Here is a 15,607-nt window from a genome sequence, read left to right on the forward strand (position 1 = left end):
CTTATGTTTGTTTCTGCTCTAGCCTGCAGTCTTCACGCCGTTCAGAGTAAAAGGTACAGAAATGGTACCAACGGTACTTCTCCTGGTTTGATTAGTCAAGAGCACTTGGTCCGCAAAGCTGCCAGCTTGTGTTACTTGCTTTCTAATGAATTTACTGTGTCTTTGGTAAGTGACATTCATTGCGTTAATTGTCTCCATTTCAAACTTTATTCTGTTTGGAACTGTCTTTGTTACTTTAAAGAGAATTGATGCTTGCTTTACCTATCTTGGTTCTGGTATGTTTGCTGTAAATATAGTTTGATGATATGGGTAGCAGGAGATTGAACATCATTTGGAAAAAGAAAATAGTGTTGTTCTTATTCCCTTCAAGGAAACGTTTGAACATTTCAGTGACTGTAGCTGCATTAGAATAATTCGTCCAAATGATGTCTGGCTTAAGATCTTAATGTGAATTAACTTGCACATTCATGTCACAACCTTGTTTCCTGAGCAAAGTATGGCAAAAACAGTCAGTCTGGTTTAGGTGGTACATACATAGTGCATGCCTGTTGCTTATGCAGGTGATAGAGGGATAATTTTGTGGTGAGCCTGTGGCAGTTCTACTGTGCTGGCATCAGGCTTTTCCTGAGAAAGGAAGATTATTCTCTCTCAGGTTCCCACAACTTGAGGTTGGACTTCTTAATGCTTTCTAACAGCATACTTCATCTCACTTAGGTCATTAGACCCTCACAACTACATCTGCGCTCGCCCAGAGCTATTGAATGAATTTTCTCATCTAAACAAATACAAGTCTTTGATGCTTGTGTGCTTTGATGTGCATTGTGTACCAAACTCATTGTATATTTGATTGAAATTAAGGTGGGAGCCAAGGTTCCAGATTCTAAAGATATTCTCAATTTACATTAATAGTGCAGTAGTCACACTGGACCACACCTAATACTTAGCAATTTCCTACATGGCCTGACTTTGCTTTTTGTTTTATTACAAAACGCTGAGAAGAACTGATGATATCTCAGTTTTAAAGACATGCTGCATACTTAAAATTATAAGTGCTAGACCTTTTTTTCTTGTTATATGTAGATGTTATTTAGAATTCTAGAAATGGCGACCACTCTTCTTATTCGAGTTACTCAATTTGAACTCTTTTCTCTGACGCTTGGCTTTTTTTTTTTTTTTTTTTTTTTTTAAATGAAGCACAAACCGAATTTAATAATTTCTCTGGGCAGTAATGCAGCTTATATGGTAGAGGTGACCAGTAATCTCATCCTCTGCCTTCAGTTAAAAATTATTATTATTTTTTTAACTCTAGAAAAAAAATTCCTACATGATTTTAAAACAGTGTAAAAGAGGTTGGTATTTAGTCAGAGTTTCGAAACACATGTTGGGGGGGAGGTTAAAGGTATAATTTTCTTTAAATTTCAGGGAAATCACTGGTATAAGTATCAACAGTTTTAGTTTTACAAAGATTTTATTCCGGAACTGTTAAAAAAAACTAAAATCCATTTAGAGACAATTGGAAAGAGAAAATACTTAGTGTGCTTTTCTACCAGTAGAGTAATGTCTTTCTCCCAAAAACTCAGATACATTTGAAATATCCTATTTCACTCTAATTTTTTAAATATTTGTCTGTCCTCCAAAGAAGGATAGAGATGATGCATGGGGATTGTGCTGGGAAAAGATTAATAACTTGCTTAAACAGAATAACATTGATATATCTAAAACATTTGTACTGAATAGGAAACTGGAGAGCCTATAGTGAGTGTGTTTTTTAGTGTATTTCTTTTTATTCTGTATAGCCTTGCCAGGTGATATATCAAGTTTGCCATGAATCGGTGGAAAGGCTGATACAATATGGTATCCTTCTGGTGGCTGAGGTAAGGTGATAGAGACATGGGACTTGTTTTGTTTTTTGTCCTTGACTTTACCCATAGGTAGATCATGATTGTTGGCTATGCGACTTGCTTTAAATATGTATTATTACTTAAAGTTTGTAACATCTTAATAAGTCCAGGGCAGGTACAAATTCATTCTCTCTCTCTCTCTCTCTCTCTTTTTTTCTTAAGTAAGCGTCAGACATTTGGGTATAAACATACCGTAATGCTGTGAATGACCGTGTGTGTAGTTTTGCGGCACCATTACACTTACTAAACAAGATGCATTTTTATACTATCTTGGAAAAGGAGGAATAATGTTATTACTGGAGGCCTTTCAAACTGTGGTATAGCTACGTGGATGTTTAGTTTCTACTCTTCTGAAGTCTACAGTCCAGTTCTTTAGTTGTTTTCTGATGCCCTTACATTGATCTAGGAATTATTATGAGCCTCCTCTGTCAGCACAGTTTGAAGTTTCATTGCTGTATTGGAGTCGCCTTGCGGTGCAATCTGTCAGAGGTATATGCGATGCTAAAGAACCGTGATGACGAGGAGTCAGCTGAGTCAGCATGCCTGTGTTTCCTGAACTTTTTTGTGCACACCAAATGAATTTTGACAACCAGGAGGAAGTGGCAAAACACAGAGTGCATATGGAAAATACTTACATATTTGGCTGCTTTCTTTTTGCAGCAATCCAGTTTCAAAAGAGGCTAGATCTATATCTGGTGCATTTGTGAGCGGCCATTGATTTAATCTAATCTTACTGTGTACTTTGTGTTACATACTTCCATTTTTAATATATGCAGTTAAAACTACTATTCATTTGATGTTCCTGGATATTAAACTTTCTCCTCTTTTCCTCTGCTTGCTTTTTATCTGAAGTATTGACATGTTGTCATGAGTTAGAGTGCAATCACTATTTAAAATCAAAAAAATGAGTACAATTCAAAGGATTTGGGGGAAAAAACCTTTATGGTCTGTGCCCAAGGACAGGAGGAGAAAAATAGATGTGAACAATAGCAAACGTGCATCGCTCTCCTCAAGCATGTAACCTGTCTTGCAGGTTCTTCTGTGAGGTTTCAGTACTGACTCTGGTCCTTTGCTGTTCATAGTTGGCATATAGACAGCTGTTGAGCTGCACATAAAAACTTGTCTGTGTTGTCTGATGTACACCACCAATGCAACATCTAAATGCTTAAGTAAGAAGTTTACCGATGGGATATTTCCTTTAGTTCAAAAAACCTCTGCATCTGCTCCCTTGTAAAACGTCTTCAGATTTTGCATCAGCAGTGGCAAATACTATAAGCGGTGGTTGTTTCATGACTGGGGACAGTTTGGAAATGTTAGTGGGGTTTTTACAACCTGTTCTCCAAGAAGGGTAGCTAGCTTCTGTGTCTTTTACTTGTTTCAGTTTGCTGCTGACATTAGGACATTGATAAATTTGCTATTAAACTCAGCTTGCTTTTTCCATGCTTGTTTTAATGGTTTGTTCTGCTGTGAGCCTGGTGCCTGCTCCTAGACCTAAGAAACAATCCAAACATATAGTGTTCTCTTTAGTATTTTTTTAACTTATTTTGTGGCCTTTACTTCATTCAAAATAAAAAACTCGATCGTACTGTAAGATTGAGAGGCTGTTATGCTTCATTTGCTACAGAGGCCTTTCTCTTTATCATGGCTCTTATGAAGGTAATCACCTATATGAAGTCTGTTGTTTATTTTTTTTATCTTACTGGCTTCATATTTCTAAATGGAATAATTGTAGAGAGTGTTTTCCTAGCGGCTTAGCATTGGTAGCATTTTAAAATCTTTCTGCTGTACTGTTTTGGGCAATGATTGACGACAATAAGGTTTCCCTTTTTCTTCTGAGCCTGTATTTGCTGTCTCTGAAACTTGTTTCCGAAGTTGCGCTGTTGAAATTGACTGGTGCATCAGATTTGGATCATTCAGTATCTGGAATATTTCTGTTACACCTGAATTACTCTACACCTGAACTTCTGACATACCTGCGTTATTGCACAGTAGAACGAAACCACTGTACAACTAGATCTAGTGTGTACATACTTGTCCCTTGAGCCTGTTGTCTCTAGTAGATTACTCATTATGTCCTTGCAAGGGACAGCTTTTTGGAATTGTTTTTCAGAGATATTAAATAGCTTCTACTGATAGGAACTCCTGGACTGTTTAATCCTGTTGCTCTCGAGCATAGCCAGGAAACTCGTGTCAGTACCAGGAAACTCTATCTGTTCTTTGATTCCCCGTTTTTAGGTATCTTCAGTCCATTTCATGCCAATAGAGCTCATTTCTGAGTTAACGTTAATTTCATGTAAATTGTGCAGTTGGTGAATCTCTACAGATTTTTGCACAGACTAGAGTGAAGCTTGGCTTTTTTCTTCATTTAAATGGTTCAGTATGAATAGAAAATAATTTCTTTTCACTCCTCTTGATGGTGATGAACATTTTTATGCTTGTTAGTTGTAAACTGCAGCTTACAATCATACATTTTCTTGTCGCAAGTTGGTATAGTGCATTCAGCTTAAGTGAAGCTAAAAGTAGAAAAAGTTCAGGTATTGTACTTTGGTCCTACTGAAAAAAGAACGTGACAAGACAGCCCCAAAACAGTTATATTAAAATCTCAGCTCTGCTCTGAGAGATATAACATAGTCACTGGGTCACAGTGCTTTCCACGTATTCTAAATATTCATTATTTTACAAGCCTGCGAATGTGTGTGTACAAATCACAACACATTACTGCAGTTGCAGATCAAAAGTTGACAGATGCTGTCATATGCTTCTCATCTGTAAACTTCAATATTGTCTAGGGCGTATTTAGCACATATGTGCTTTTTGCTTTTCTTCATTTCCCTCAAGCACTTTATAATTATTAATGGTTTTACCAAATATATGAAAGCCAAGCGCTTATTCTCTCACAATATTCAAGTTCAGAAATTCCACCACTGGCATTCTTGCCATCATGTACTCTTCTCAAAACCTTGGAGAAACTTAACCTTTCCTAAGGTGCCTACATGCAAACAAGTACGTGAGTTTAAATCCATGTTCTTTGGAGATGAATTGCTAGTAGGGCATTTGGAGGCTAAACCTGGATGCTGGTTACTCAGGGTAATTAGCTGAACAGAATTCCTGTGACACAATAAGTGGAGGGTTTTTATATTTCAGCATACTCAGGTTTTGAATACTTTGAGGCCTTTGTGATTAAAACTGGCTCTTTACATTGTCGCCACATGAGATATTGGTTGAAAATACAAGAACATCATCGTTAGAAGCAGTAACTTACCACTTATAAGCAGGAAACGTTGGCGTTCCGCGTTAACTGTCAACAGCACAGGCAACAGTAGTATGGAGGTTAGCAACATCACACCTAGATAACGTCTTGATTTTTCTGTCATAACACAATTGCAAGTACTTTCTTGGCAGCTGCAACGACATGGCCTCTGGTAGGGAGATGTGGCAAGATTCGCAGAATCTGTGCGACAGGCAAACTAAAGCAAAACATTCTTTTCACCAAATGTCTCTTCTGTCTAGTTATCTCAGCTCTGTCTAGAATTGGGTCTCACCCGCTTTCATTAAACACTGGTAAACCAATGGATTGATGAAGTCAGACGATATTGTAAAATAAAACTATTTGTTGCCTTGATTTGGATTTTTACCTATTTGTTACCTTGTCTTTCAAATTTAAGCAGGATGATCAGGAAGATGTTAGTCCCAGTCTTACAGAGCAGCAGTGGGATAAAAAACTCCCTGAACCTTTATCTTGGAGAAGTGATGAGGAAGATGAAGATAGTGATTTTGGAGAAGAGCAGAGAGATTGCTACCTGAAGGTAATGTTATCCTAAGGCTAATAATATTAAAGCCTATTATGAAAGGTACAAACTGTTTCACTAGTTCAGTGGCGGTAATAGTACAAACTTTTTCTGTGTGCTGGTTCTCAGCATTAGTCTGTTGCTACAATCAGTAAAACAGCTTTGTCCCCTTCCCATGGGGGAAAAAATGTGAAGAAAATCACATAATCTTCTAGGAAGGTGGAAGGGCGATGGTCAGTGTCACAAAAACTGCTAAAGGCTTCAGTATTTTTTGATGTCCTAAAACTTTTTTTACACACAAAAGTTTTAAACGTCTAGAATATGTTTAGAAACACACATATTCTAAAGAGGGGCACATATTGCTGGTATTTATTTTCAGCCTCGGTTTTCCTTCTCAGATTGCTCTTGTTGATTACCAGTTTTTCAGACACAGCTCACACAAAGACTGTTTAGGATATCTCGTTAATACTTGGAAAATCTTGTCCATCTCTATGAATGAATAGTAACATTTGTCTTGACCGAGGAAGAGTATAACACCTTTAGTTTTTTCCTAGGAAAATAGTTGTTAAACTATTAATATGCAGGTGGAGAAAAAAATTATTGTGAAAGTATGATGTGCAGTGATTTTTTCATCATGATAAGCTACTTTTTTGCTGTGTTTTCATAATGTGTTTCGCCCCTGTAATCCTTATAACACTAAGAATTATCTTGGCTGTTGTTTTGCCATATACTGTGTTGCAGGTCTCTTCTCATTTCCACTGGTCTCTGTCACTTATGCTCTTGTTGGCCCTTCCTTAGGTGAGTCAGTCTCAAGAGCACCAGCAGTACATCACTTTCCTGCAGAGGTTATTGGGACCTTTACTGGAGGCATATAGCTCTGCTGTCATCTTTGTACACAATTTTAGTGGTCCTGTTTCAGAGTCTGAATACCTTCAAAAGTTACACAGGCACTTAATAAGCAGGACAGAAAAGAACGTTGCTGTGTACGGTACGTCAAACCGTTTGTCTCTGGAACTGTATTTTATTCCTTCTATTCCTCCTAGCGTCAAAGTAGCCCAAATTCAATTGCAGTGTTGTTTATCTCTTTGTTCTCTTCCTTGCAGCTGAGAGCGCTACCTACAGTCACGTGAAAAATGCAGTAAAAGTCTTTAAGGAAATTGGAGTAAGTGTTCTGTGATCAAAGTCAGAGACTGTTAAGTTTCATTTTAAGAATGAGCACAGTTTTGACAGTTCATGAATCCTGTGCAACATCAGCTTAAAGTCTGTGAATATACCTGTGCAAATGTCTTGTGGGCTTTGAGCATTTTGCTTTCTTTTAAGGCGTAGTGATTCAGGAGAAGAGCACGCAGTGCAGAGCAGGGCACTTCTTGCACTTGGGAAAAGCGGTTTAGAGAATGACTGGGTGTCTGGGCATGCTCATTCCCAGCAAATGAAGTTTCTGTGCTCAACTGCACGTTTTGGTCATTCTTCATTGGGGGTCTGACATTATCAGAAAGCTGACCGCATGCTTTATGCTTAGTGACCGATGTACCTAAGTTTGAAGGTCTACTTAAATCTTCAAAAAGTATTAGTTACTGAATTTTGGCTTAGTAGTGATCAGTGTTCCAGGAGAGTCATCCTAATGGACCTCTGATGTCCACCACGAGGATAAAGGTGTGCTTTAAAATAATGGATCAGTTTGGCATTTTGGCACTAACGTTTTGCGTTTTAAGTTGCATATCTAGATTTTGCAGAAGAAACCTTATTTCATCAGAAAGGCCTGGTTTCCTGAATACTAGATGGGATTTCGCGTTATAATTTTGAAAGCGTTCGGCATTTAGGCAAAGAACTAGTGCTAGATAAGGGATTTGAAGTCTTTATCCTTGAATTAATCCTTGAATGTCTTAATCCTTGCATGTATTAAACAGGTTACCAAAGTTAAGGGATCTTCCTGTAGACATTTAAGAGCTATGAAGAAAGCATTTATCAAATCCATCATCTTCATTCTAGCCTATGCTGCTGTTGGAAAAGTAGAACCAGGTGGCATCTGCTTTTGTATCTGCTCAGAACATAGCATTCGGTGTCTTGTTTTCAACGTACTTAAACTTTGTATTATGATGCCTTCTTAGTGTACGTTTTGTCCCTCACTATTGTTAGTACTTGTCTGTTTATCATACACTGTGCTTATTTCTTAGTTCCTCTTCTTCCATATCACTTAAATATTTTCAAGTCGGAGAATTCTAATGGTATCTAAAGTCATTGTCATCCAAGCCTTCAAGGAAAAAAAAAAATTCTCTTGTAAGTGGGGGAAAATTTAGTACGGACCATAAACTGTTAATCACAGGAGAAGAGGAGACTCCTTGAACGTGGTGATAATTACATATATTCACCCTGTGCTCTAGGTTTTCAGTCAGACGAAACAAAGGAGAGACACTATTTTGGAACTAAGCACTACGTTCCTACCTCAGCGCAACAGGCAAAAACTACTGGAATTCATCATGAGCTTCATGGTATTATAGACCACATAGAGCACCTTCGTCCAGGGACATGAAGACGGGTTTTGAGACTGTCAAAGCCTGGGGGCATTTGCTAGTCCTTCAAAGTGTAAGGTGCCACTGTTTGCATAAGGCCTTCTCTGACCTGAACCACTGGAAGACAAGTGCCTTCTTATGTGTGCGTTTATGGGTTTCTTACTGTCCCGATCCTGTTGTAATGCAGTGATACTCAGATGAGACTTTGGATATAAGTGATCAAACACGTTGCAAAAAAGAAACAATGAGAATTAGGTTTAAAATGAAGAGTGACATTTTATCAGTGTTATGTTTTAAATAAATCTACTTTTAAGACTAACATGCACAAATACAGATATTCGTGCTCTGTAGCTAACCCTGACATCTTGAGTTTAGTGGCAAATTACTTATGGCATAAACAAGTAACTTTCATTCCAATCCAGTTTTATTGTTTTAAATAAAAGGTTTATAAAATTTTGCTTAGGTAGGATGTATACTTTGTGGATAAAGCCATAGCTTTTCATAAATGTTAACATAAATGCCAAAATTCTAATGAGAGTAACAGTTAAAAACATCTGAGGATAACGACCATGTAGCAGATGATTGTGAGAACGGATGTCAGCAGACACACCTTGCACTATTAGAGCTGTGTAGTGCAGTGGTAAATTGCACTAATCACTGCTTGCATGAAGAATTTGATAGTAGCGGTTTTGTTTTTATTATGGCATCTGTCCTTCAGCCAGATGAAAGTCAGGAGACGGTTGCTTAAATGTGAATACCTTGTAAAATCTTAGAGTATTATTTAATTGAAAAACTGTTAAGTTGTTTTTTAATTAGTAGGGTGTCAGATTTCTTGCTTTTTCTTTTCTTTTTTTTTTTTTTTTTTTAAGTGGAGTAAAGTCTTGATTTGGTGAAGTAATTTTGTTTTTGGCCCTAAAAATTTCAGCAATAACTTTTGCAACTCTTTGGAAAAGAGTGTTCGTGTTGTATTGTGTTGCTGAGCAGACCTGAATTGGCATGAAGTAATAGCCTCTAGAAATACAAAAAATGTCATAAACAATGTATTTTTGGTTTTGATCTAACTGGGTGTGTGAAAAGAAAAAAACGAAGCCTTGAATGATCCTGTCTTACGAAACAGGACTCCAGTCTTACAATTCTATCCATTTGCACGGAGAACTTGCACTGTGTAGAGCTCAGCAGATTTCATTTGATCTCCATGCGAGTGGAGATTAGGTTACAAGCCGTAGTCCTGTATTTTAGCACAGCTGATCTAGCTGAAGCAATAACTTGGTGGTACATGAAGCTGGTTTGCTTGTGAAATGTGTTCTCCTCATTTAGATTGCCTTCTCTATGAGGGAAATCGAACATTTCAATTACTGCAATGTTTCACTTAATTCTAGTGTCCTATCCTTGCAAGCAGAAATAGCCCCCGAAATTCATCACAGAATCATGTAAATCTCAGTTGCTTAACTTAAATATGGGAAAGCTTACTTGAATCCCAGCATTTGCACTGTTATGCCAGCACAAAACCGATGCACACAATTTGAGTTTGTGGCCAAGGAGCTTGCATTTGTACTGCACATTTGTTAACAGGAATATTTCCGTAAATTTTTTTATTAAATGCTGTCAGCATTTGTAACTTGCAGTTTGTTAGCATTATACACTTAAGCACTGTGAGACATGTGTGTTCTGTCACTAAACCAGGTGCTCTATGACACTTAAGAATTTCTGAACCAAAGCTACATTAATACAGATAGAAAATGACCATATAATTGCTTTTGTTTCTACATACTTCTGCTGTCTCAACAGGATAGTGACTACACTGCACATAATTTGTTTTTGTAAAGTCTACCAGCTATTTAGAAAGCAGTTTCATCTCATTCTAGCTAATGTGCGCTCTTTGTTAACCCCCTTGAATGCTCCACCCAACAGTTGTTGCTGATTGGCTTCCATTTAATGTCAAAAAAACCCTAGGTGCTTGTTAATAATGAGGTCTCATAGTTTACTGCTCTTCAGTAAATCTGAAGCGTGCTAACAGTGAAGATTGTATGTATAAAGAATTTTAAAACTGAAGCAATATGAAGCAATTGAAACTTGAGTCATTTTATAAAGAATGTTCTACTGACTGACATATGAGCTATCGTAAAATCCAGGAATACTGTGGTTACCGGACTGTTCTGGCTAGGTGTTACAGCTAAAGATAACTTATGGATTAACTTAACAAATGTGGTTAATATAAATCAGTAAGTGGATAGGGTAATATGCATGTGAATAAACTTTAATTAATCCATTTAGTAAGCAGAGGGAGGGTACACTTCTAAAATTGGTTTGTTTTTTATGTGGAAAAACTGCATGTGAAAAATCATGTACTATGAATGATCTACTGCCCCAGAAGCCTTTGCTTTCTGCAGCAAGTGTGTACGTATACATACATATGCAAGCATGACACACATGACAGCTATGCTTTTTCCTGAAAATAAAGCACAGAATAAAAACTATCGGACTGGAACAGTCAAAAACTAAAACCAACACTTTTGCACTGTATTTACACCTTCAGTGTCTTCTGATTTTATTAACCTCTCATGTTTTCTTTGCTGATTGATGCAATACCAGGTTGAATTAACTTTGATACCAGTAAGGAAGAAATTACTGGCTCTGAAGTACCACAAATGTATTTTAAGACTCTCGTCTTATAAAGACTTGCACAAGTCTGGTAATTCTTATGAGCATGTTACTCAGGTGTACAAGTCTTTTGGGGGCCAGGGTCTTTCAGCATAGGATGAATATGAAACTTAATTTTTCCATATGCATCCTATAGGTCTTGTGTTTTGGTGTGATTGAAGGGTAAAATCCCATTTCTCTTGCTGCCGCAGTTACCCACTACCCCAGGCAACGTAAATTTGTTCATGCGTTTCCTTCCTACTCACAATGACATACGAGGCATACCTGCCTTCTCTGTGACAGTATAGGGCTTTATTCACATATCTTTGATAGGAAGCATACGCAGTTGAGTTTGGCTAACTGCCTGCTCCACAAAAAAGTATCAGAATCACAATGTAAAAAGAAGGTTGAGCTGGAAAGTGTTGTAAGATACTATTACTGTTGTGTTTCTGTGCGTGTGAGCCTGATACTGCTTCCTAGAGAATGTTAACACATGTTACTTGTTACGTGTAATGCTGTGTCTACTGTAGAAGCACAGAAGTGTACTGGAGTTATTTTAATAAATTAAACTGTTTGCTAATATGACATTTAATAAGTTCTTCCAATTTTTTAAAATAATCTGCTAAGATAATTCTTTCTGTATCTTTGTCTGTTTCCAGATAGTTTCTGAAGTTAAACCATGCAAAGCTGTCATTCTAGATACAGATTCACATGAAAGTTTGAGACTGAGAAGAGTCTGTACCGGTTTGTCCAGTGAACATTGGTGACTGACAGTATCATGTCTACCTTCTGTGGGGTTTCATATGCTGAAGCACAGGTGCTGGCAGCCCTTAAATGCAAAATACTGGTTTAGGAAGGCTGATCTCTGGTGGCAATTCCTGTTTTGGCATGAGAATAATTTAGACTGGTGCAAACAATTATGAGACGCTGAGACAAGGTACAGTGAAGGGAGAGATTGAGGCATACTCTTTTCTCGCAGTTAATCATCACGGGAAATGTCATGAGCTTTATTATAGAGCCTGGCCTGGGCTAAAGCACTGTGGGGAGCATTCCCATAGTGGGAGACTGACTCTCCATGCAGAGTCAGCCAAAGCCCTCTAATGTGTTAAGAAGTTCAGAATCTGTTAGAAAATAGGACTGCGGGCTACAGCAGATTTCAACTATTCTCTTGCTGTTTGAACATTTGGAGGCCTTTGATTGTCATGTTTTCATCTGAGTTTTGTATATATCTCATGCCTTCCAAGAATTTTCCAATAGCAAATTTTTAACTGACTTCTGGCTTTTGCTGTAAAAGGATTTGCATTTTTAAAGATATCTTCTCATTTTTATTGCTAAGTGCAGGCTGTTTGCTCAGATTGCTCCAGTCTTTACAAACAGGAATATATTTGTTCCCTCAAAACATACTAGTCTATCTAATAGTTGAGCCTTCCTGTGGTTTGTGTTTGCTAAGATATCAAACTGTTTTGTAGGTGGGAAGAATTAGGACAGGTTAGGGATGTAACAGGAATGATTAGGTAGTGCTGAGTCAGGTCATAAACAAAGGCCTCCTCCCCTGGTGTACGTACTGGAGCAGAACCATTTAAAAAGATAATCGAGGTGGCATGATGACTCCTGTGTCACACACTATTTTTTTCCACAAAGTAAAGATGCCATTTGGTTTCTCTAGTTCCCCATCCACTCAAGGCTCTCGTACATAGCTTCCTCTTTTAAAGGCTCCAAAAATTTTTTTTTTCGGGGGGGGGGGGGGGGAGGGGGCGAGGGGGACTCGTTCACAAGTCTGAGACTGCTCTCTGATTCTGCAGATTGTCCTTTCACATGGCAATTTCAAGATGACTTGGAGAGAAATAAGTATTTATCAGCTGTTCTTAACAGCATCTGGCAAATCAATTGGAGTGGGACTCTTAATTTAATAAAGCCTGCATAGATGATCATTACTTAAATTCAGAAGGAGGGATGCTGTTTTACCCTTCCAAAAAAAAAAAAAAGTTTAGTCAACTGATTCTTTGAGAGGCCTCTAGCAATGTTCACATGCGAGTGAGGCCCAGAATTAATTGGCAACTCTAGGCTGAGGTAGGGAACTAAAATTCAGTTATTGTCAATAGCTTGAATAAAACTCAATTTTTATTGGTGATGACCTTACATGTTATTCTTGGTGGAAATGTCTTCCTATTTCTCAATCTTCTAAAATCCCAAATGTCAGATTAAACACTTTATCTCCTGTTTTTGCTTAATTCAGTTTTCTTGTAATAAAAGCTTGTTAGGCTTATTTAGAAGGATCCCTTGATTTGAGCTCTCTGGCTTATTCTTTCATATGGTACACCAGGTTTTCAGCAGCCCTCTGTTTTCCAGCTTATATCCACATTGATGGGAATTATTTCTTAGAATGTTTTCTTTTCAGATTTTTGTAAATGTTTGTTATACTTTTCATCTGCTAGGTGAAATACATTGTCCCTATTTAATTTTTCTGTAAGTTGGCCCATCAAGTAATGTAACTATCCAGAAAGTATCATAGTTGATGCTGTGAGGGTAAAATAAGGGTAAAATAAGGAACTTTCGGGTTTGTATGAAGAAACATCTATGAAACGTTCATTGCTCTGTTATGCTAGAGGTCAGACTTGAGTGACCATAAGACCAGAAGAGACTTTTAGGTTTCATCTTCGCTTTAAACAGAAACAATAGTCACAGAAACAAAAGCCACGTAATTATTTGTATAATTAACAACTATACAAATATATGTGTATGTAATTATACCATGCAAAATTTCAAGAAAGTATGCGTGGAATAATTGCTACAAGTAATTCACATAAAAAGGAAGTTCTCCAGCAATAATAATATCAGTTCTTAAACTGATAGTACTTCCAATCTCTAGGCCTCAAATGCTTCACAAAGCAAGAATCTTTAGCAGGTAAGGAAACTTAGTCCTGGAGATCATGTAGATAACATGTCTAAGGTCATGCATGGGTTCATTGAAACGTGTTAACCTAGCCTTTTGGCTCCTAATTTACATGTCACTTCTTCTGATGCTGTTTTGTATTTTCATGTGCAAGTGATGGAAGCTTAGGGAAGGCTGTATGGGTTCAGATATTAAGTTAGTTTTTCTCTTTCCTTAAGGGATAATTCACTGTCAGAATGGAAGACTTACTGAGTTCCACTAGTGTCTGTTCTAAGTCTGATCTACTCCGTATTTTCATTAGTGACCTGGAGGATGAAATGAAGAGTACATTCTGTAGGCAGCAAGATCTAGGAGACCTAATATAAATTTTGGAAAGATCCAAAGACAGAAAGAAGGATGCAGTTCAGGGAAGAGTACAAAGTATTAATTAAGAGAGGAAAAAATTAATTGCACAGGCACAGAAGCAAAAAAAAATCTGTGTGGCAATTCCTCAGAGAAGACTTGAGTTTATTGGCAGATCACAACCTGAACACGAATCAAAAGTGACATGCTGTTATGAGAAGGACAGATGTCACGCAAAGATATTCTAAGCGTGTTTGTAGATGAAAAACTTTTCAGGTTTACTCAAACAGATAAGGTCTCAGCTGGGATGCCATGTTCTGTCTGAAGAGCTCTATTTGAAGAATAATATGGGCAATGTGGAAGCAAAAAACTCTTAACTTTTATTTTCTCCTCCTTGACTGGAGGCCTAGGAAACTTGCTTCATGAGGAAAGGCCCAAAGAATTGGAGTTGCTTAGAAAGGGGAAGTGGCATAGCAGTCTTCAAGTACTATTTGTGTGGAGAAGAGAATAATCTGGATGTAGGAGAACCCAGGCTGGATGGAAGTAGTGAATTTTGTCTTCAGTTGCTGTGAAAAGAATGCAGTTAGCTATTAGAAAATCTTTTAAATGTAAGCATAGAGATTCTCTGAAATAGATGATCTGGGGAGAGCGGCATTTCCTTTGTTCTGGATCTTGGGCCCTCAGCTCTGTGCCCCTGCCTGTGTCACGCTGCGTGGTGGCGAGCAGAGCAGATCCAAGGTGTAGCTCTGCCTCCCAGGTCCCAGCTCCTTTCCCTTGCATGCCACAAACGGGTTTGTGCAGAAGCAGCTCGGTCAGGCTGCTTTGACAGGTCTGGCTGGTTCTTCCCAGAGTCCTGAGATCGGGAGTATCTAGTATAAATTACTACCTCTGCTTCGCATTATTATTCAGGAATAAAATACATGAGGACTTTATTGAGGTAGTTCTGTAAAAATGTTAGCGTAGTGTCTGTAGTGGTCGAAAAGCAAATGCAATACCAGGATCAACTGGGACAGGAGCAGAGAACAAATGAGAAAACATCACTGTGCCGGTGCGCTGCATCCTGAGCCCTGTGCGAATGCCTCCGCCAAGAGCTGCTGTGGAGCCACCTGCAGCTGTCGGCCCAAAGCCGCCAGGGAAGGAGCAGCGGGTGAGGAACCTCGCCTCGGGCGTCACCTCCCAGCCTGTTGCTGACCCCTCACAGGAACAGATTAAAAATTTACTCTGTAATCTGCAAACTAATTGCAATTGAACTCGGACCCTGTGTTAGAAATGCTGAAAAAGAAGTGCTATTTTCTTTGTTTACCACTGTTTTGATTATTGCTTTATTTCAAGAGTTCAGGCTCCAGTAATTGTATCTACCCAAAGACAACAAGATTTATAAACGTCGCAGAGTTGGCAGAGGAGCTATTTTAGCATGATGCATTTGCTTTGTGAGGCTTTCCAGGACCTTGAGTAAGCTGGGGGTACTTGAGCAAGCTCTTCAGGCGAGCTCTGTGTGGTGACTGCTGTGTTATCAGTACCCACAATGGCTTG

The 15,607-nt window shown here is 38.2% G+C and overlaps 1 protein-coding gene across 12 annotated transcripts in view; it reads left to right on the forward strand.

Moving 5' to 3' along the window:
- GPAM (glycerol-3-phosphate acyltransferase, mitochondrial) overlaps positions 1–11,424 on the forward strand; it is a 52,736-nt gene extending 41,312 nt beyond the window's left edge. For 5 of the 12 annotated variants that reach the window (XM_009668662.2, XM_068949625.1, XM_009668661.2 and 2 more), the window contains 6 exons: positions 23–165; positions 1,797–1,874; positions 5,567–5,707; positions 6,488–6,677; positions 6,793–6,851; positions 7,597–8,051. In XM_009668662.2, coding sequence (XP_009666957.2) covers positions 23–165; positions 1,797–1,874; positions 5,567–5,707; positions 6,488–6,677; positions 6,793–6,851; positions 7,597–7,797 — 812 coding nt within the window. In that variant the 3' untranslated portion in view covers positions 7,798–8,051. The other 7 variants (XM_068949628.1, XM_068949629.1, XM_068949626.1 and 4 more) reach the window with 3 other exon arrangements.
- Positions 11,425–15,607: the final 4,183 nt, after the last annotated feature.

This window comes from Struthio camelus, chromosome 7, assembly GCF_040807025.1.
Source record: "Struthio camelus isolate bStrCam1 chromosome 7, bStrCam1.hap1, whole genome shotgun sequence".
Classification (NCBI taxonomy): Eukaryota; Metazoa; Chordata; class Aves; order Struthioniformes; family Struthionidae; genus Struthio; species Struthio camelus.